Below are 22161 nucleotides of genomic sequence, written 5' to 3' on the forward strand. Positions count from 1 at the left end.
ATATATATATGATGCAAGGTGAGAAATAGGATGAGATTTGGTTTTGGATGGGATGGTCCACAGTTTGGAATATAAAGGGAGGGAGGATCAAATCAAGATGTTTTTTAAAACGGTTTTTTATTCCTCTTTTTATTTTATTTAAATGATGATGATTTTTAATTTTTTATTTTTGATATAAATACATCTAATTGGAGGTTGACTAACAATGCTGTCATGAAAAGAACATTATTTTATATATGATATTTAAGTTTTAGAATTTGGTTATTTGTTGGTGGTGGAACTTAGATGTCTTTATTTTGGTATCTTTGTATGGCGAATTGTTTGGATCGATTTCCATAGAAATAGTATGGTGTTTAATTCCGTACGTATCAAAGCACAAATGTCTACGCGATGCGACGGTGTGACGACAGTGTCAATAGATGGTGGTGGCAACGACGGGTGGTAGTGGTATAGATATTAATGTAAAAAGTGATTGATGTAAATGAAAGTGGTATAGTTATTTTAAAGGTTGAATGATGTATGTTGTACGAAAATGTTTAAATTAGTGAACAAACAAAAGTGGTATTTTGAGCTTATCAACTACTTAGTTTATAGAATTGTATGAAACAAATGCATTATGATGTAGTATATATAATTATATTGTTATATTTTGGCTACTCTTTATGCCTTTAAAAAAACTATATCACTTCCTTTTGCATCAATCACTTTTTACATTAATATACATACCGCTACCACTCGTCATCGCCGTCTAAAGAAAGAGAAATAGCAAAATTACGAAAGAAACTATTTTTTTAATTACGTTATAATTACATTAATGTCTCAGCCACAATAAATAATCTATAACGATAAACAGTCAATACAAATAAATTGAAGTTGCTTGAACACTAAACAATTTTTCCTTCTTGCCCGAGTAAGTTTCACCCCCTCCAAATGTCACTTTAGTTGTAACAATAACTTTGAAGAAGAAGAAAAAATAATCAAAACTATGATGACAAAGTGAAAGCAATATTTTTAGTTAACTAGGATATAACCATCATGACTATCTTCGGAGAGATCATCAGTACTTAGACGTCTTTATTAACCCGTATAATTGAAAACTAGTCATTATTGACGGCTGTCATTATGATTGGTGAGGAATGAGATGAAAATTAAGAATATGATGTGACAGATTGTACGAATATGATGTGACATATGATGTAACAACCATGGATACCGAAAAATTATATAGCATTGGTGATAGTCCAATATCACTAACACATCGTATTAAGTAATTAGACTAAAACTTCATTTGGTTTTACTAAATAAATAAATGAGACGATTGTCTCTGTAAGTCTTTAAACAAACTCATTCATCAGTGATAGTCTAATATCACCAATACACCAACCAACTATCCTCGACAGAGGCGGTATTACATGGTGGGGTGGGGGGGAGGAGGGATAATGTCTCATCCTCAACTTTTATGTTTTTTTAAAAATTTTGATTAATTAATTGCTCTTATAGTTTTGGGGTTTATTTAATTGTAGCAATTCTTTACTGTACATATTCATTCTCTATGTTATTTTTTGGTAAGTTCTTTCGTACATAGTTACATGAGTATGTTTAATCATAATATATATATATATATATATATATATATATGATAGTGTTAGAATATATTTGGTATAGTGTTCCTCTTTGTATTAGTTGATATCAACGTATAATATACTTGTATGTATTTATCGTTCTTTACTAGAAGGTTTTTGGGCATGCCTATCACTATATATTCAAACGTTTTACTGTAACTTGTTTTTGGTTGGTAGCAAAGTTTTTTTTGGTAAGTTTCAATTTTGCCCTTGGTGAAAATTTTCATTATACCGCCTCTGATCCTTGGGATATAAATTGTCGCAAATTAATTGTTGTGTTTAAAAGAGAACAACGTTTAAAAGTTGAAGGATATGAATGAGCAAAATGAAATATATGGGGACGGTGATTCTCACTTCCGATTCCCAATTACGTTTCAATTTTAGGCCTTGCTGCTCATTATTTTACTACTCCATTTTTTATTAAATAAGAAATAAAACCATAATATAACAATAAAATAAATTAACTAGCCAACAAACAGGACGCACTGCCACCACATTGTGCCGCCAATATATATTTTCCAGTGAGTTTTACTTCCTGTAGGTGGGAATTCTAACTATATATACATCATCATTTTGTTGAATTTTATTCTCTTTTTTTACAATGTATATAACATGTTTTTATTATTCCCATTTTTAGTTTTTACGATGTTTAACATGGCAAAAGTGAATATTTATAATGGCTTTAGATTCGCTAAACTACGACTATAAGTTTGCATTTAGGTTAGAAATTTTAGCGTAAATAGTTCGTAAAGTGTCACACCCCACCTTAGGCAGAATCGTAGGATATGACGAAAAGATATAGCAATAGCACATGAAATTTGTAATAGAGTTATACTAAATAAAATCCAAATAAATGTAATTCCCACAAGCTATCATAAGTCTAGGCAACACGCCTCAAATAGCAAAAGATGTACTCGTAACAAATAGTAAATAGAGTTCAATGATTAAATGCAACTAGGAGTCCATGAAGGATCTCTTTATTAGTCTTCATAAAGTCCTTATGCTCAATCTCCTTAAGCATTGTTATTACCTGAAAATGAATGCTCAAAAATGTCAACATAATGTTGGTGAGTTCGTAGGTTTATAGGTATACAAATGAGTTTGTTGTGCATGATATATGAGGTTTGGACAATAGTGTAAATATAAACATGTAGTAGCATGTATGCATACCAAATACCGATCAATGCCATCATAGTTTTCCAACAACACAAACTCATCACTGCTTGCCAACAACACAATCACCTCACTACTTGCCAACATCTCAATCACATACTGTATTACCAACAACTACCAGCTGGAGTATATAGTTGGTCGATAGATTTCAAATAGTTTTCAATAGATATCAACAGACATCTATTGCATCATAGAATCAACACAAACAAGCTAGCATACACATTTCATAATTACACGTATTTGTCCAAAAAAACAAACAAGTTTTGGCACAACTAGTAAAAAAATGAAAAGTGTTTTGAGTATCATTTTCCCCCAAACAAATAAAATAAAAAGGGGCCACGAAACCCACCTCAATCAGCAAGCAGTTGTGCAAAGTCCAAAAGATCACTATAATCTACACAACATATACATGTACAAGTTACAATTACGGACATGGTCAATAACCGTCCATTGTAACCCGCATTTGATGATATACATATATGGCTACTTTCAAAATATTCACAACTGATATGTCATATATTATTAAGTTACAAGTCACATAACTTAATATATAGTATTTGTTTTAATGATTTAAGATTAAATTCTACAAGTTCATATTTACTAAAATTTTTGGTAACTTTATCTATTTTTTATTAGGATGAAACAAACGATTCAAGCTTTCAAATCTTAACTACTGTTACCTTAGAGTGTTATATACTTACATGAATTTTTAGATAATTTATTTGGCACGTTTACTATTTTTAAAAATTCGATAATTACAGACTAGTCAGAAAAATCACTGTTTAAGCACAAAAAAGTTTTATAAAAGTTAAGGACCTATAAAGCTTCAAAAAAATCCATTTTTTTTCTATAAACTCTTAACACCTGACGTCTGGAAAAGCATAAATTTCCAGTTCTTAAAATTGACCAAGATATGACTATTTGACGTCGACCAAAATCTGTTCGGAAAACTCAGCTTTGCGCAGTTTTGTTATAAAATTCGTTTGATGAACTTAAACTTCATATTTTGACACGAAACCAACTTCACCAGAAACTACACTTCCTGAACTTAATTTTAGGCACCAAAAACGTGACTTGACCATCTCCCATGACCAAGATACGACCTCTTAAAGTTAACAAATTGAATATGTCCATATTCTGAAATAACTCAAACTTACTGTTTTAAAGATTACTACAACTAAATATTCATATATAAACTTTCAAATCTTTCCAACACCTATTTAAATCTGTTATTATGATTTCCATGCCTTCATAATTGGATTTCTTAAATTACATTAATTATTACGCTACAATTAATACGTAAACTTTTAACATCAATATGGTTTATACTTCAAGCTCTTGATTTAACCATAAAAAGACATTCATTAGTTATTATAAATTTTGCCATAATATATATTCATCAAATAGGCTACTTATAATGAAAGATCAATAAATAAATAAAAATTATATATAGTTATATATATATATATATATATATATGAAAAGAAAAGATAAGTGTTTACCCCAAGATTGATGATCACTCCTTAGATACATTGACAAAATTGAATATAAATCTATAAGAATTTAACTATAGATATTTATATATAAAAGATTTTTAAAGTAATAATGAAAACTATTTAAACTCACCAAGATTGCTATCATAAAGGAGTAATTAAGATTATGATGGTGGTGCTCCCCCCCCCCCCCCCCCCCCCCCCCCTTTTTGTGTGTGTTCGATGGTAGAAGAAAAAAAAACAAAGGGTTTTAGTTTTTATTTAGGATATTTCATTTATATTTGTTATAGAGATAAGTGTTTGAGTTTGGATATAATTAGGCTATATTATTATTATTATTATTATTAAGAATAATTTAAATGGGATAGGATTGTGACCCCTCAGCCGTAAATTCCAATTCATAAGGTTGGATGGATATGTTTTGTTATTTAAAATAAACTAGTCAAATTGCATATGAAATTTTTAATTTGTTTTATTTATTTAACTTCCAATTTAATTGTATAATATAACCATTATTGTTATTATTACTATATTATAATTAACCTTGATGATTATAAATTTTGACACACCATTAAATAATTTATAGAGATTTATGAATTTCTCGAAATGAATATGACATATAACTATATGTCATGTAAAGTGACTAAATATTAAATTATTGGAAAATAAAATAATAGTAGTCACATATTAGAATGATCACACATCTCTACGTTTGTTATACTATGTAGGCACATTGACTAGTCAAGAAATTAGGAATGTAAGTTACAGACTAAAATAAATGACTGGTTTTGGTGACGGATATCACATAAGGTCTTTATGTTTGTTTATTTGTAATAAATGAGTATCTGACTTGTTTAAGTAAACGAGCGAACACGAGCTAAAAATGTACAAAAGTTTTGTTCATCTAAATGTTCGTATTTGTTCGTTTGTATATCAAACAAAATGACGCATGTGATCTGTTTGATGAAACGCCTATACAAAAGACTTTTGTTGGTTGCTTGACTCATTTTGGCACATTATGATAATGTGGTTTCTGATTACCTATGAAATGTGTCACATGAGTTTTATAGTGTCTATTTGACGTGAAGAACTTGGTTAGAATTTAACAAGAGCAAATGACAACTTTACCCCCTTATCATGTATAGAACCGTTTATGATAAAGTTCATGGTCAAATTGTTGAGAATCTAATTATATATATATTTATCATCATTTAGTTGATCTTTATTCTCATTTTTTACAATGTATATAACATGCCCTTTTTATTCTCATTTTTACAATATATCATCACTTCCACAATGTGAATTTCCAATGTGAATTTGTTGGTCTCCTTCAGTGACAATTTGGCAATCCATTAGGGGTTTTGTTTTGGTTATATGTGAAGAACTTTGTTTTGGTTACTCCCTGGGTATTATCATCACGTACATCCTTGTTTAATCAGTAGTTGTGTTATCAATTTCGGTGCTTAAACACAAATTTGGTTTTAAATTTCGGTTAGGATTTCATTTTCAAAATTTTGGTGGTATTGACCGAAATTTTACCTTCCTAATTTCGGTGGTATTAATGGTTTTACCGGTTTGATTTTTTTTTTAATTATATTTTGGGCCATACCTAATTAAACAATTTTTTTAACAAACTTTTTAATAGCCCATATAATAACAATTAAACCTGTGAGGAATAAAACCCACCCAAAATGAAACATAAACCCAAACCCAATTTCCAAAATACACGATCGGGCCTATTTCTTCCAGCAATCAAGCAGCAGCAGCGACCTCAAGCAGCAGCAACATCACCAGGTATTTCTATCATTCTATGAAGCAGCATCAATTTCTTTCTTTCTGTCATCTGTTTCTACGGAGATGATAGCCTTGGCTGATGTGGACTCGGAGGAAGAATTCCAAGACTTGAAATTTGATTTTATCATTTTTTAATATTTTTTTTTTTGATTTATGACTTATTATGGTGACTGGTACTTTATATATACAGTAATATTTTGCCTGTTATTAGAATTACCGAAAAAAACGGATATTTCGTATACCAGTACAGAAACACCGAAATTTCTGTCCTTAATAGATCAATAGAACTGTTTATGATAACATTTGCGGTCAAAATAGTTGTATCAGTCACCAAAAATAAGAAAATGTAATAAAGAAAACTTGGTAAAACAAAAGGTTGTGCTGCCGTGGTTTGAGATTGCTTGATAAATAGTAATAATAAAATTTTTATTGAACTGTAGAGTTGTTGTTAGGCGTATCTTCATTGAACTGTGTCTAATATTCGATATCTTGTTTAGTTGGTATCTTTTATTTTGTAATTGTAGTTTATCTCTAAAACATAATGTTTTTAATTGGTTTATGCTGAAGGAACTCAATTTTTTTTTTTTTTTTATGTGTGCAGGATTTGACACAATAATGTGGAGTATCAACATTGGTAAATCACTAGTTTCGCAAAAGATTCTTAATCGGCTAGCTTTCTCTTTTTCCAGATCATTTTATACATCAAAACCATGGGAAAATGTTCTCCCCAAACAAACAGCTGTATTTATTATGAATCAGATGGATCCTCCTCTTCCTTGTAGTGGGAATGGGAATCGATGGTTCTCATCACGGGTCAACGGTGATAGAATTGTTCATAATCGATTAGATGAAGTCAAGCAGGGAAAGCATAGGGAGGGAGATCGGAGAAAAAAAGCAGGTCTGGGTACAGCTAATATAGATGCTGAAGGTGACAAGGATCACGTGGGTGTAGGGCCAAACATTGATAAAGTAGAGGAGGAGTATAGAAAACATGTCGACCCTCGTCTTCTTAACATGAGGCGCGAGGAAGTCGATGATTCTGAAAGTGAAGAAGAGGACCATTTGACTCATGAAGGCACTAAAAAGAGTCTAGAAATCATGGATAAGAAACTCAAACGTCATGAAGAGCTTCTTCATAGTTTTACTAAATCAAGTATGTTTGTTTATTAATTATTTATCTAATATGCTCGAGTCATGCTGTATTACTTGTAATCATCACATTCTTTGGTCTGATTTCTTTTTCTGGTAACCAACTAAACCATCATTGTTCAAGATTTTTTATTTATTTATTTTAAAGGTAGTCCTGCATCAGGAAACCGCAACATCACACATTCCTGAATCCTGATACCCCAGTTCCCATGTCATTTAGACTCTGATTACCTTACATTCGAAAACATAGAAGATGGTTTTTTCAGTCCTAAAAAGTTGCTTGCCTAAAATATATTGAAACTGAGGATGGTTAACTTTTGACGCAGTTAGCACTTCTTTGTAGATATAATTATGCTCATAACCTAAAATTTTTATTCTTGACAGAAACTATTGAGGATGCATTTAATTTGATGAAAAAAATTGACAAATTCGAGGAGAAACATTTACCCTTTCGGCTTGAATACCGCGTCATTGGTGATTTGGTGAACCGGCTAAAAGATGCTACTGGTAAAGAGAAATTTGTTCTCCAACTCAAGGTGAATAGAGCTATCAAATTCGTTAAATGGAAAGAAGCCTTTGATCTCAATAACCCTGCCAACTATGGAATCCTCCGAAAGCACCCATCAAAACATGATCATGCTGATGATTTTGTAGCTGAAACGGACGGATATTCAAAAAAAGATACATTAGATGAAGATGATGAGGAAGTGTTTGATAACACTAAGCAGACTGAAAAGATATTGTTAGAGAAGGTAGATGTCATTGACCAAAAGCTTGAAGAGAAGCTTGCAGAGTTGGATCATACTTTTGGAAGAAAAGGTATGGTACTGGAGGAGGAGATCAGAGATCTTGCTGAAGAGCGCAACACTCTGACTGAAAAGATGAGAAAACCCGTTTATATAAATGTAAGTATGCGTCCCTGGTTATTATATGTCAATATAGATAATAAGCTATTATATAGGTTGCTTTCTATATTGGCCCTAATGGTGAGTACCTTTTAGATGCTGCATTAGTTTTACAATATTCGATCATTTTCAACAATATAGTAAATACTGGTATGTTTGTTAAATTTGCACACCATATGGGACTTTATGAATTGGCTTGTAGCTTCCTCTTTGTATTCTATTATGTTACAAGTATAATATCTAATGGCACTTTTGTTCAATGACAGGGTTTTGATGTGAAAGCCATTGAGGTTAACCGAACACATAGAGCTACAAAGGTAAGTCTAAGGAATTATAAAACCTATTTATTTCGCACGCAATGCATTTATAATTGTATATTCTACAGGGAGGGAGGAAAGTCAGATTTACGGCATTGCTTGTTTGCGGGAATTATCACGGTGTCATTGGTTTCGCCAAGGCAAAAGGCCCTTCGATTGCCAGTGCATGTCAGAAGGTAAGTTTATTTCTTATAACAGTATTCAAAACAGTTACAGAGAACTAATTTTATATTTATTGCATTATCAATAAAATTAATTATTTTTGGATAAATGGATCTTTTTCAAACAATATTGTGGAACACAGTGGTCAACAATTTTTTTCGTAAAATTGGTATCTGGGTTTTCCAAACCCTGACTATACCTGCCGCCTAAGTCTCGGCCTCTGAACCACGGACTATGCACATCCACCTACTGCCAGTAGCTACCCACCAATAAATGTTGTTTGAAGTCTGGGTTTGGGAAACCCTGATTATGTCCAAAGTAAAAAACTATACATGCTTACAACTTTAATTTTAAGATATATAGAGGCCATAGTCCAGGTTTCCCGAACCCGGATGTCAAAAACATCACTGCAAGTATTTAATGCTGAAAGAGTCTGAGTTTTGGAAACTGGGGGTATGGTGGCAGGTAAAATTTTGGTTTGGGAAACATGGGTTTTACGAATACTTTTGCTGACCTCCTTGTTCTACATAATTGTTTGGGAAAGACCTCATTTATCCAAAAAGTTTTCTGAAACAAGATAAAATCTCAATTGCTTACTATTATTTTTTCTAAATAGTTTTGACCAATCAAAATGACTTAAGGTAGCAATCCCTCTAGGATCTGTTTGTGCCATTTTTTCAAATTCTCTTTTTTTTTTTTGGCAAATTAGAAGCAATTGTAATGCAATATGTGCGATCAACTGACTTCTGTTTTGTTAACATGAACCACATCCTATATTTCGTACTACATTGGATCCAACTTAGGCTCAAGTGAAGTGCTTTCAAAATCTGCATTATGTGGAACGACATGAAGATCATACAATTGCACATGCCATTCAGGCTTCTTATGAGAAAACCAAGGTTTGCCACCTCATTGCCACTTCCCCAACCCCTATGAGAAATGAGAGTAATAATACATGAGATGTATTGCTTCTCTCTTTTAGGTTTATCTTTGGCCTGGTCCGACTAAAGGTGGCATGAAGACAGGAAAACCTGTTCGGGCTATATTACATCTAGCTGGTTTCAAAAATGTTAAATCTAAGGTAAAACAGCTAGTTTTCATTGGTATTCATCTGTGAATAAGATCTAATGGGTTTTAATCTTTACTATTTTAGATCGTTGGGTCCAGAAATGCAGATAACACGGTTAAAGCTGTTTTTAAGGGTTTGAATGCGGTAAGATATATACACTTAGTTGAAGCAAGTTATTATTAACTTCTTTTTTTAGTATTATTTTTCCCTCTTTTTTTATTTTATTATTTTTTTTTTTGGGGGTTTGAAAAGCACTAGGTTGACCCGGAACCACCAACACCCCCATAACTGATCGGAAGAGTTGGTTTATCTCATATGCTTAAAATAAGTATGTTGAGTGACACTCTAATTAAATGAATAAATAGTTTTAACAGGTTTTTTTGGCAGTAAAAATATTCTATGTACGATTTTTGAGCCGTTCCCATTCAAAAACATCTACAACTTTGACCTGTTATATATGAAAACATAACCTGAAGTCCTGAATCAACATGTTTACAAGAAAATGCTTGATATTGCCTCATTTACTTAGCTAGAGTTCTCCATTTGCTATACATAGGGTCATAGAAAGAACCCGCATGGGGCTTATATTAACGGAATCTACCAGAAATCATTTTTTGAATAACAACACAGGTCATCATGAGTATTATTTAATTTATGATTTGATTATCATTTGCAGATAGAAACTCCCAAAGATGTGCAACAGAAATTCGGCCGGGTTGTGGTGGATTCATATCTGTTATCATGAGTGATTAAAAAATTGAGAAGACTAGCTAATCTGTTAGATACGTTAAAGCCACAACAAAGTAACATTGACGAAATCAAAATTGAGGCATGTTGCTAGTTGACATCACCTTTTGATTCATGAGTACAATTGTTTCAACAAGTTGTTTGGTTGACCCAGGAAGGGAATATCTATGATGCCCTATAATTTGCTTTCGAGTAAGCTGTAAGCTATATAATCCAAACACCATTAAAAGTGTTGGCTATTTTTTTTTAATTAATGCAATAAGCTAGCAAGTTAATACAAACACCATTAAATTCTAGTTGGATAATATCTTTGAAAATCCCTAAATCAAGCCTTTTTTAACTATTACTCGTGGGCGTGTTTTGCCCTTTGGATTTGGAACGACGGACATAATGAAACCCAAAGGTCGTGCGTGCTTTAAACGGGATGACTGTGAAAAACTAATAGAATGATCTTTTTAAAGCGGTTATTAAAAATGATGGTTTCAGATACTTTCTTAACGAAATATCTGGTCATTAAATCATTTAACAAGTAAACGGATGATTCTCCTTGTTTAGATTATTTGGGAAAGATGAATTTCTAATCCACATATATGTGGTCTATCTATGACAAATTTTGATTCTTTTTACTTGTCATCTCAAGGTGTCTAATTAATAGTTATGGTGGTTTAAGTATCAAATACTTTATTAGTAACAAAAACATTTTATCAAATTACTATTTGACTATTACTTTGTTATCAATAATAGTATTAGTATTACTAAGTATTACTATTTAGTAATACTATTACTATCACCACCTATTCACATAATTGGGAATCAACCAAGTTTTTTGCTTGTTGATAAATCTAATTGGCTAGTTTTTTTGAGTTAATTTTTAAATATGCATTGGTAATTATACCACCAGTTACAAACGTAAAAAATATTTCTCGCTACATGTTAATTCTAATAAGTAGTGTAGTTTATAAAGAAAGTTTTCATATATTCTTTTCATAAAACACATAATATGATATATGTCCAAAATAAAAAAATTTCAATACATAATATCTAAAGATGCTAAAACATGTTTTAAGAATACATAATATCTAATGATGCTAAAACATGTTTTAAGAATATACACTAGTATGATATTTTGGAGTTTATGCCTTTATGGATGATATATATGAAAACATGAAGGAAAAAAAAAGCGCACTCCAAATGGATTAGAGACGAATACATATTTCATTTCGGGGTCTTTTACACGAATTTCAAAGTACAAGGACATAAAATGGCAAAAAAGTGTATAAGGGGTTTCATTTCCATTAACATGAACCCCAAAGTTCATTTCGAGAGTTTATAAAGCAGTAGCAGCAGCAGCCGGCAAATACGACGCACGCCACTTATTGAATCACCGCCGTTATTTATTTTCGGTACCGGAATCTTTCCTCTGATAGTGGTCATCATTAAATATAATATATATATATATATTTCATATATCATTTCTTGATCTCTTAACTCATGTTTTATCAATAAATATTTATACTTTAAGTAATGTGTTTAGATATATTACATTACTTGATATAATATAAGATAATCACTCCAACGTATATAGTAAAAAGAAATAATTGATGGAAATGTGATATTGTGTGTGTGGGGTGGGGGGATGTTTGTTACTATAGTGACCCAGAAAGTGCATATGCAGTGTTTGATGAAATGCCTGAACGGAATTTTTGCGGGTTACTGTTGAGGTACACCGGTGTAAATTGTGGTTTCTGGATATCTTGTAATTGGGTAACTAAGAATGCAGATAACGGGTAGTTTTTCGGCTTTTGAGTTTTTTTTTTTCTGGAGTATCCAAGTAGACACTTTTACAAGAGCAAGTTATTTAAATTGTAAGAATTTGTTGGTTAATTTGTTCTTTTTTTGATATGTTTGTAGCGTAGGGTGGCAATCCTATTAGCTGTTTATGTAAATAGTTATATAGGTGGCTGCTGTATACGGACTATGTATTAGTTTTGTTCAGTTAAGATCAAATCTGCATAAACCAAGCCCCCCGTCAAAGTATAGGAGTTTTGATTTCTAATTTCTAGTCAACCGAGTTCTTGTAGTGTACTATCATCTTGTTAGTTAGTTTGCATACGTTTTTGAACTAACTACTTCAGTGCTTATACCAGGAATCCTAAGATTGATATCGAATTATATTAGTATTCTAGTTTTTAAATCTCCGTTGTCCAATTTGCTTGTGTATATTCTTTGTGCTAAAAGAATACCATATAAAGGCTTGTTTTCTGCCACCATTGTCTTATTTCTTTGATTTTGTTAGTTAATATTGCTTGTAATAAACAACAAGTTGATTTTTGTGTTACTTCTAAAATGCTACATTTAAGTTTTGCTTTTCATTTGTTCCTGGCGCAGGGTACCCCTGTATACCATATATATTCTTGGTATATAGAGAACACAATTTTTGCACAGGCACTGCCATAACACATGTGCCCTCTATGCATCTGATACAGTAAAAATATAGTTTTTGGTAGCTGTCATAATAATGTCTACAATCAAGATGATGAGCAAATCACGAGTTTCAAAAGACTTTTTCAGCCGGATAAGGTCTGGTGGTACTTTTTCCAGATCATTTTCTACATCACAACAATGGCCGCATGTTCTGCCTAGCCAAACACGTGCATTTAATATGAATCACTTACAATCTACTCTTTTTGGGAATCGGAATCGAAATGGAAGTCGACTCTTCGCGTCCATGTCCAACTCCTATGGTGCCAATGACAGAATCGTTCGTGAACTTCTAGCTGAAGTTGAGAGGGAAAAACAGAGGGAGAGAGATCAGAGAAAAAGAGCTGGTTTGGGTACAGCAGATATTGATGCCGAGGATGATGAAGATTACATGGGCGTGGGCCCACTCATTGAGAAACTGGAGAAGGAGAGTGCTAAAAATGTTGACCCTCGTATCCTTAATATGAGGGAGGAGCCCACTGATTCTGAAAGTGAAGAAGACGATCATAGATTCACTTATGAAGCCATTCAAAATCGACAAGACGTGATGCAGAAGAAACTCAAACGTCATGAAGAGCTTCTCCAGGGTTTCACTAAATCAGGTATTTTTGTTCAATAATTTTTTGGTATGAAGTTTGAAATCATGGAAGATGAATTTATACAGCAAAAATTTATTAAAGTTCAAATTATCTTGATCTAAGGTAAATTACCTATGATAATCGATTTTCAGACACCACACTTGTGCCTTGCCACCGTCATGAAAGGGGCAACATGGCGAAGAGTTACTAATACCTTAGAAGCCATGTCTTCATTTTTGCGGGTTATTGGATCTGATTACCTTATTTTTAAATTATTGAAACTTCGGTGGGATTGGAGTTTCTTAGTTTCTTAGTTTCCATGGTACTAAAACTATGCTCATAGATTGTCTCTTATGATCATACCTTTTTTGATCAGAAAATCTTGACGATGCATTCAAGTGGATGCATAGAATTGACAAATTCGAGGAAAAGCATTTACGCCTGTTGCCTGAATACCGTGTCATTGGTGATCTAGTGAACCGGCTGAAAGAAGCCACTGGCAAGGACAAATTTCTTCTCCAGCATAAGCTGAATAGGGCTATTAGATTAGTTAAGTGGAAGGAAGCTTATGATCCTAATAACCCTGCCAACTATGGAGTTATTCAAAATATGCAGTCACAGCATGATCCTGCTCAGGATGATGAAAAGGAAAAGCACTTTGTTAAAGGTGCATCAGATGATGAGGAAGAATTTGATGATATGAAAGAGGCTGATAATATATTGTTAGAGAAGATAAATGTCATTGACCGGAAGCTTGAAGAGAAATTAGCACAGTTGGATCACACTTTTGGAAGAAAAGGTAAGGTACTGGAGGAGGAGATAAGGGATCTTGCTGAAGAGAGAAACTCTCTGACTGAGAAGAAGAGAATACCCCTTTTCAGAAAAGTAAGCTTTTTATATCTTGAGTTAGTTATATGTTCTGCTAGGTCAGTGGCTATATTAGAAAGACTTAGAGGTGGTTCTGTGAATGGGTCAAACTGATTCAAGGTGACCTGAATGTTTGGCCATTTTGCCAATTTTTAGTTTTGAACTGTAGTTCTGTGAATGATGGTTAGTCAAATCAAATATGAAATGTAAGAATTCGAGGTTAATTAAATAAAAACTCACTGAAACTGAAGTTTATATTGATTTTATATTGAGACCTGGCATCTAAATCATGTATGTTGAATATCATTTGAAATTGAAAATAATAAATTGAATTTGATTAAGACTAGGTTATAAACGTTTATAGGATTAGTATTCTGTAATAGAGGCAGAGCTTATTATGTTTAGGGTTTTGGAATGTATAATACGACAACAATACCCAATCCCACCAAGGAGGGGTTTGGAAATATATACTATCGAATATAGTCTTATAAATGATGAGCACCCTTCTAGTTTCTGAAGAAATGTTTCTACTTACTAAACAATATAAATATTCTTGCGTAGTCTATTAGGCTTTATAATTTTGGAGTTATCAGTATCAGATACAAGCAATGTAGTAACAAGATGAGCATATTTCATAATTGTTGATTTAACTTTATGTTTATGTATATCTGTGTCTCTGTGTGTATATGTTTAATTCACTCACTAATTGGGACTTTCTGTATATGACCCACAGTTTTCCCAATTTTTTGTTTTATCATGTATATCTAAGGGTTTTGTTTGTGTGTGTACAATGACAGGGTTTTGATGTGAAACTCATTAATGTTAACCGGACATGTAAAGTTACGAAGGTATGATATTTTAAACTTAATTTGTTATGCATCAAAGCCGTTTACAATTGTTTTTTCTTTTCCTGCAGGGAGGCCAGTTGATCAAATATACGGTAATGCTTGTTTGTGGGAATTATCATGGTGTCATAGGTTTTGCTAAGGCAAAAGGTCCAGCAATTCCCAGTGCGTGTCAGAAGGTAAATTTAATTCTAATGATAGTGTTATAAATATCAATTGTAAATCTAAAATGTAACAATGGTGTAGGATTTGTAATTATCAGTTCTCAAATGCTCATTGTAAACGCTCTTTATTGTGGACTGCATTGAATTTACCCCAGGCTCACGAGAAATGCTTTGAAAATCTCCATTATGTGGAACGACATGAAGACCATACAATTGCCCATGCCATTCAGACTTCTTATAAGAAAACAAAGGTTTGCATCCATATTGCCATTTTCCCAATCTTTTTGAGAAACAGTGTATTGAAACAGATGAAGTTGGTTGATGCTTTGCTTCTTTTTTAGGTGTATCTATGGCCTGGCCCAACTCAAGGTGGCATGAAGGCAGGCAGAACTGTCCAAACTATCTTAGATCTGGCTGGTTTGAAAAATGTGAAGTCTAAGGTAACACAGCTTGGCTCTCATCCGTGTTTAATTTTTGTGGCCAAGAGCTAATAGTTCTAAACCTTTGCTTTTTTAGGTTGTTGGGTCGAGAAATCCACATAACACAGTGAAAGCTCTTTTCAAGGGTTTGAATGCAGTAAGTAGGATAACTCTTATATATACTGTGGTATCATGCAACAGAGGTGGCAAAATTAGTGGGTAGGGTTGGTTCGGTAACCTATCTAGACAGTCTAAATTTGTCCCGAAACACTTTTTATACACTATCAAATAGTTAGAGTGCCAAATGTGATTGAAAAGTATATCCTAAATAATACTCTAACCTATTTTTATTATCAATAAAGTGATTTAGGAGGTTCTATGAACTAAAAACATGCTTTGGATGGCTTTTGAGCCTTTATATTAATGTTTCGATATATTTGTTTACCCATTTGAGATGTCTGAGATAAAGACGTAACCGGAATTCACCCAGTTCATAAGTAAATGTATTGCTTCCTCTAATTTGAGGTCTACGTAAGTAGGGTACTCCATCTACAACACATACGGTCACAAGCAAGATGTGGCTTGTATCTATGAAACCCTCTTAAAGGATCTTCGAAAGCATTTTTATTTTTTAATCACACCCTTGGTATTTTCTTTGAACTATGATTTTGATTCATGTTTCCAGATAGAAACTCCCAAAGACGTGCAAGAGAAGTTTGGGCGGGTTGTTGCTGAGTCATATTTGCTATGATGAGGTAATTGAGATTTGAGAAGGTTATTTAGTGTGTTAGACGTGGATTATATGGACCGAGAGGTGTTTGACCCTCGACCGTGAAAAGCCGCAACAATAGAACATCGGCAGAATGAATAATGGAAGCAAGTTGCTAGTTGACTTCACCTTTTGTATCATGTTCATCGGAACTGCTGTTTCAACAAGTTGTTGGCTTGATTTTACCTGCTTAATCTTTCATACGAATTCGTGGGGTGTATCTGTATAACCAATGTAAGGGTTTTTCCTTTAGGTTGCTGGATGGTATTATATTTGCTTGTTTTGATCTGCAATTGAGGATTTCGAACCAGTGATTCCATAGCGCACTAATTTATCATAAAATTTGAAGTTACTTTATGATTTATATTTGGTCGGTTAGTATGCTTGTATGAATTATGAAACTTGCTACAATAACTTTATTTTTGGTTGTGTTGGTACGAAACATGCTAAACAAAGCTTTCCTTGTCGGATTAAATCGTTTTGTATGCTTTTGGTGCATTTAGTAAAACTTTGTTGACATCTTGGAAGACTGCAAAACCGTAGACATCCGTAATCAAATGTTTAATTAGCTCTAATGGTTTAGTCAGATTGCTTATGCTTTTGTAGCTATGTGTAGCAACATTATTTTTTTACAATCTTTTGTTTAAAAAAAATAAGCAGCAGATATCTTTTTTTTCTTTGTAGGGATTTTTTTAAACTCATAAGTGATGACCACCATAGAAACATAAACTTTTGGAATAAACATGAAAGGAGTTCAAAGAACTAAAGTTGAAAGATTAAAAGTGTTAACATCAGTATCTGTACCACAAAACTACTTATATGTGAATAGCCAAGTAGTACATAAGTGCGAAAAATCTTAAAGGCTTTACTAAAATATTGGGGTAAATAACAAAAGATGAGAACCTGCAAACAAAATTCAAAGCGTAAGACCCAATGATACAAGTGGCTGAGCATTTACTTTGTTACCTACATGTCAATATAAGAAAACAAATAATTTACCACTAAGAAGATGGCTGCACTGCTGGAGCAAGAACATGAAAACAGTCTCTTAAACGGCCTTCACTCGTATCCCATTGGACCTTCATACGATCAATAACTTTATTCAAGACAGTGTTTGCTTCTATGCACAAACCAGAGAAACGTGCTTCCAGTTTATCCCTCTTTGATGCTGGTACCTTTGTGAGTAAATCTTCAATACGTTGCAAGTGTGACATGATACGACAAGTCTTTGTTCTCCCGATCTGAACCTGATAATTAAGATCTTCCAAATGGTCCCTAGCACTAGCCAATTTTTTGCAAACGTCAATTGGCAGTTTTCTTCCTGGTTGTCCCCTCTGGTTCTCTGACAATACCCTCCCTGGCTTATGTATCACTCTCTTTTGGCCCTGTGTTAGTGCTTTCTCCTGATTTAGCAGCATCCTTAGGTCTGCCATTAAGTTTTGTGCTATCCTTCATTGCTCTAACATCCTGCAATGTTTCCATGATTAAAAACATTTGGTGCAACCATAAAAAACATCTGACGTTTAACTCTATAATCCCCAATGTAAACAAGCTGTCTAAAAACGATGCTTTTTGCTAAAGCTTCTCGACTAGATGAAAACAAGTAAATGATATCCAATTATGGCCTGACGGATGGCATCATGATCCTCTGTCCACATCTAACATGATGGTCTACATATACAACATTCGGATGCAATAATGTCCTTCACACTTAGAGCAGGAAATACGACACATGAAAGATAAGGATACTTTTGGTTGTGTAAATACCTCACGTGAAATTAATGTCAAGGTGGCATTTGGAGAGCTATCTAACAAATAGTTTTTGACTTCAGTAGACATGTTAACTCCTTTGCGTGCTTGTTCAGACAATACTTCTGGATACACCTTAAAACTTGTTAAATCGGTAAATGGAGAAGGTTGATGTGAGATTAGTTCCACTGATGATGAAAGAAGCTGTAGAAATTGAAGAACATAGAATTATACAGTCTTCATAAATGGGACTGTTAACAAATATATATCGTTCAGCAAAAAAATATTAATCTATTTTAATTATATTCCGTTATAAAGTAAATTCAATATTCAGAAAAAACAAGTATATATGGGAAGGACATTATAAACATTAAAGACTAACTACCTCAATAATTTCCAAGCTGAGTGTCAGAAATTTGACATTTTTAAGCTGTTGAAGTAGATCAACAATTTTAGCAGCATCTGACTTGTCTGGATTACTAACACAGAGATCCACCTTCTCCAAAGAAGGTAAACTATCCGGAATGACTGGCAAAGAACGCTCACTTTTATATAGCAAGGAAGTAAGCTCAGGTGCAGAAATCAGATGATCGCCATCACAATTTATGATGATGAGATTCTTAAGTTGAGGTGCAATCACATCAACAGCCTTGGACTGCCAGCTTCCATTTTCAAGTTTTAGGTCATAAAGTTTAGGATGATCAATAATAAATCGATAAGATCCTGTTATGCTGCAATTGTTTAGGGTGATATTCTCCAACTTTTCACACAGGGACAAAAAGCTAACACAATCTTCCTCAGACATTGTGACATATTCAAGATGCAACGTTGTCAAAGGGGGAATCATGAAATGGTATTTGGGTGGTGTCATTGTAATGGGGTAACCGCTCGTAGATCCAATGAGTGTGAGACGTTCTAGAGACACAAAATCTAAGGACTCAATAGGGAATTCAAACTTTTTCTCAAGTGTCATAGTCAGTTCTTTGACAAAGCTAGAGCTTGTATAGTGCAATATTCTCTGTGGATGATAAGGACCATATTTTCCACAAATATTGACCTTGAGATAAGATGGATATACCAATAATCACGGTAAGTAAAAAAACCGGTTACAAACTTCGAGAACTTAGGCAATGAAGAAAAATCCTCACTCGCCAAATTGAGATATGGCAGTGATCTCCACATATACATCCATCTAGATGACAAAACACTCAATTCAACATCTTTTAAGACAAAAAAAGAGAGGATTTTATAGATGAGGTCGTTTGGCAAGCTGCTTAGTCTATCACGTTGCACATTCATTCTCATTCTATTATGACGTTGAGAATCCATTATGTCTCCTTTCTTTTATGGCTCCAGAAGGCTGCGAATTGATAGAATGCATGAATCAGCACATAATAAGCATTTTCTCAAGACAATACTTGAACTATAAAGTATATGTTCAGATTTGTAAGAAAACAAATTCATAGTAAAGAGAAAACTCACTTTTCAAGTTTATAACTATGTTCTTTGAAACAAAGTAACAGACTTTAGCAGTTCTAAATATTACAGAAATAGAAAACGCCTTATGTTTTCCAGCTTTGAGTATGACAATATTTGATCATGTTTTCAGAACTTTCAATGGTGAATATTATTTTGTAACTAATGTCTTTCTTAATATTGAAAACATAGGAATGAAAGCTCAATTGTTAATAAATTTAGGGACTCAAAAAATTGTGAAGCATCATCCGGCCTCATAAGTTAAACTATGTAATATCATATCTAGACCGAAAAGATTTTACTGACTTCTCGCATATGCAGGTACCAAATGATTATAAATGGACAAATTTTGAAGTTCAGTGCTTTTCTGATATTGATAAGCATAATTAAATAGTTCCAAACAAAATAAATAAGCATGAATAAAGGAAAGGGTGAAGTTACCAACCATCAATAGATGGATTGGTACTTAGGGGAACTTGAGGTAAAAGCTCGACAGGATTTTATTCCCATGATGGGTTTGCCCTGGAATTGGAGTTGGCTATATGAAAAGACAATGCCGCTAAACCCAAAATTGTCGATCAAAACTAAAGGAACGGGCGAAGTTCTGGAAAAGGCATCTAAATTAGCCAAAAGGGTCTATTGTCTGCATCTATCTTAGAATGTTTCTGTTGTGTGTATCAAACTTTCAAATAGTGTTATTATATGGATCTGAAGGTAATTTTGCTGATGTGTCATCTATGTAAAAATATCACTAGATGCATACAATAACAATATTCAAAGGTTCGATACACACAACGGAAACATTCTAAGGTAGATGCATACAATAGACTTGTGTCTAAGGTTAAATGCATCTCCAAACAAATGAGTAACATAACATATATGGGTCACCCTATAAAGAAAGATCAACAGTACAAGTTATTATCAATTTAATGATTCTAATCTAATCTAATCTAATCTAATCTAATTTAATCTGATATGATATATGATTATTGAGTAATTAATAATAAAAAGAATTTCAGTGAAATTTGTATAACTGCACAACAGTTTTAGGTTTAAAAATGTACCTTTTCTTTTCCACAGAGGATATGCTTCAAGTTTACCGCGCATATATATATTTATGGAAACGACAATGCATTTTTGACATTTATAAGACCCGCCAAATCATAAATATGAAAGGGCCTTTGTAAATTGGGCCCATACATTTCCCGTAAAAGATACACATACAGATAAAAGTCGATTGATACTCTACTCCATTATAAAATTTTCGTTTTCATTTTTTCAACTTTACTCCAAAATACCCTTTTCATTTATTAATAATATTTTTAGAAAGAAATCTCAAACCACTTATTTTTATCTCTCTATTTAAATCTCAATCACTTATTTTACCCTCTCCTTCATAAATCATTTTATTCCTTTAATTCATTCAAAATCTTTTATCTCAAAAAACATATATCAATAAATTATAAAAAAAATATATGGGTGTTCTTAAAATTTATGCTCTTTCATTAGAAATGTCATTCACTTTCGACGAAATTTTAAATCCGAGAGCGGAGCCTGTACGACTAAGGCATTTGACTATCACACTCTATGACATATCACCTCCTATGACCTATCACACTCTATGACCTATCACCCCACCATCTCACCGCTGCAAAGCATGGATACTTTCGCTTGTACGACTCTATACAAATTACCTTATACTACTACTCTATACAATTTATAGTTCCATATTAAGAAATAAGAAAAATGAGACACACAAATTAACCAAATTATTTTTGAAAAATTAAAATCACTACCAAATCTTAACATTAATAAATATCATCGGTATATTATATTAGAAAATATTTTTATTACCACATTTTAATTAAACATTTTACATCAATTATCTATACCATTTGACGTCGTCACCATCATCATTCATCACCATTCGTCGGCGCAATTACACCGCCACCATCGCCAGCTCATTGTGCAGATACCGTGCTAATTTATGCTAAAGTACATCAGTACATGATCACATGAAGTTTAGAAAAAATGGTTTATAGAAAATGATTACCTTTAAAAGAATATATAAAAAAATATTTGTGTATAACTTTTATGTATACTTAAGATCCATAATTAAAGCGGACAATTTCTAACATGCACATGTTTAAACAAGTCTTACATGAAGTTAAGCATTGTTTGGAGTTCATTTAAACGAGCTCGAACTTTAGACATTATCTAGTGAGTCTAAATGAGCTTAAACAAATCTCTTTATTTCTTATATATAGATGATATGTAAAATAAATTTGTATAATATAGAATTACATATATTTCTGGGTAAAAGAGGATTTACCCCGGTCAAATTTACTACTGTATTATGTATTTATGGCTGATATAGTCTTA

At 32.9% G+C, this 22161-nt stretch overlaps 3 protein-coding genes across 3 annotated transcripts; 2 read left to right on the top strand and 1 right to left on the bottom strand.

Moving 5' to 3' along the window:
* Positions 1–5944: 5944 nt before the first annotated feature.
* On the top strand, positions 5945–10712 carry LOC122580098 (probable 37S ribosomal protein S5, mitochondrial). Its single transcript, XM_043752372.1, has 9 exons — positions 5945–6082; positions 6684–7235; positions 7616–8136; positions 8403–8453; positions 8522–8629; positions 9419–9514; positions 9598–9696; positions 9769–9828; positions 10361–10712. Exons 1-9 carry the CDS (start codon positions 5980–5982, stop codon positions 10427–10429), a joined length of 1659 nt encoding a protein of 552 aa, XP_043608307.1. The 5' UTR covers positions 5945–5979; the 3' UTR covers positions 10430–10712.
* Positions 10713–11731: 1019 nt separating this feature from the next.
* On the top strand, positions 11732–16918 carry LOC122579445. The gene is made up of 9 exons (XM_043751625.1): positions 11732–11834; positions 12820–13514; positions 13867–14375; positions 15155–15205; positions 15274–15381; positions 15522–15617; positions 15708–15806; positions 15883–15942; positions 16471–16918. Exons 2-9 carry the CDS (start codon positions 12950–12952, stop codon positions 16534–16536), a joined length of 1554 nt encoding a protein of 517 aa, XP_043607560.1. The 5' UTR covers positions 11732–11834; positions 12820–12949; the 3' UTR covers positions 16537–16918.
* Positions 16919–17382: 464 nt separating this feature from the next.
* Positions 17383–19632, bottom strand: LOC122610979 (putative F-box/FBD/LRR-repeat protein At5g44950). The gene is made up of 6 exons (XM_043783931.1): positions 19414–19632; positions 18689–19360; positions 18322–18507; positions 17971–18021; positions 17554–17939; positions 17383–17457 (listed from the first exon to the last, which is right to left on the bottom strand). Exons 1-5 carry the CDS (start codon positions 19630–19632, stop codon positions 17556–17558), a joined length of 1512 nt encoding a protein of 503 aa, XP_043639866.1. The 3' UTR covers positions 17383–17457; positions 17554–17555.
* Between the last annotated feature and the right edge of the window lie 2529 nt (positions 19633–22161).

This window comes from Erigeron canadensis, chromosome 8 (genome assembly GCF_010389155.1).
Source record: "Erigeron canadensis isolate Cc75 chromosome 8, C_canadensis_v1, whole genome shotgun sequence".
Taxonomy (NCBI): domain Eukaryota; kingdom Viridiplantae; phylum Streptophyta; class Magnoliopsida; order Asterales; family Asteraceae; genus Erigeron; species Erigeron canadensis.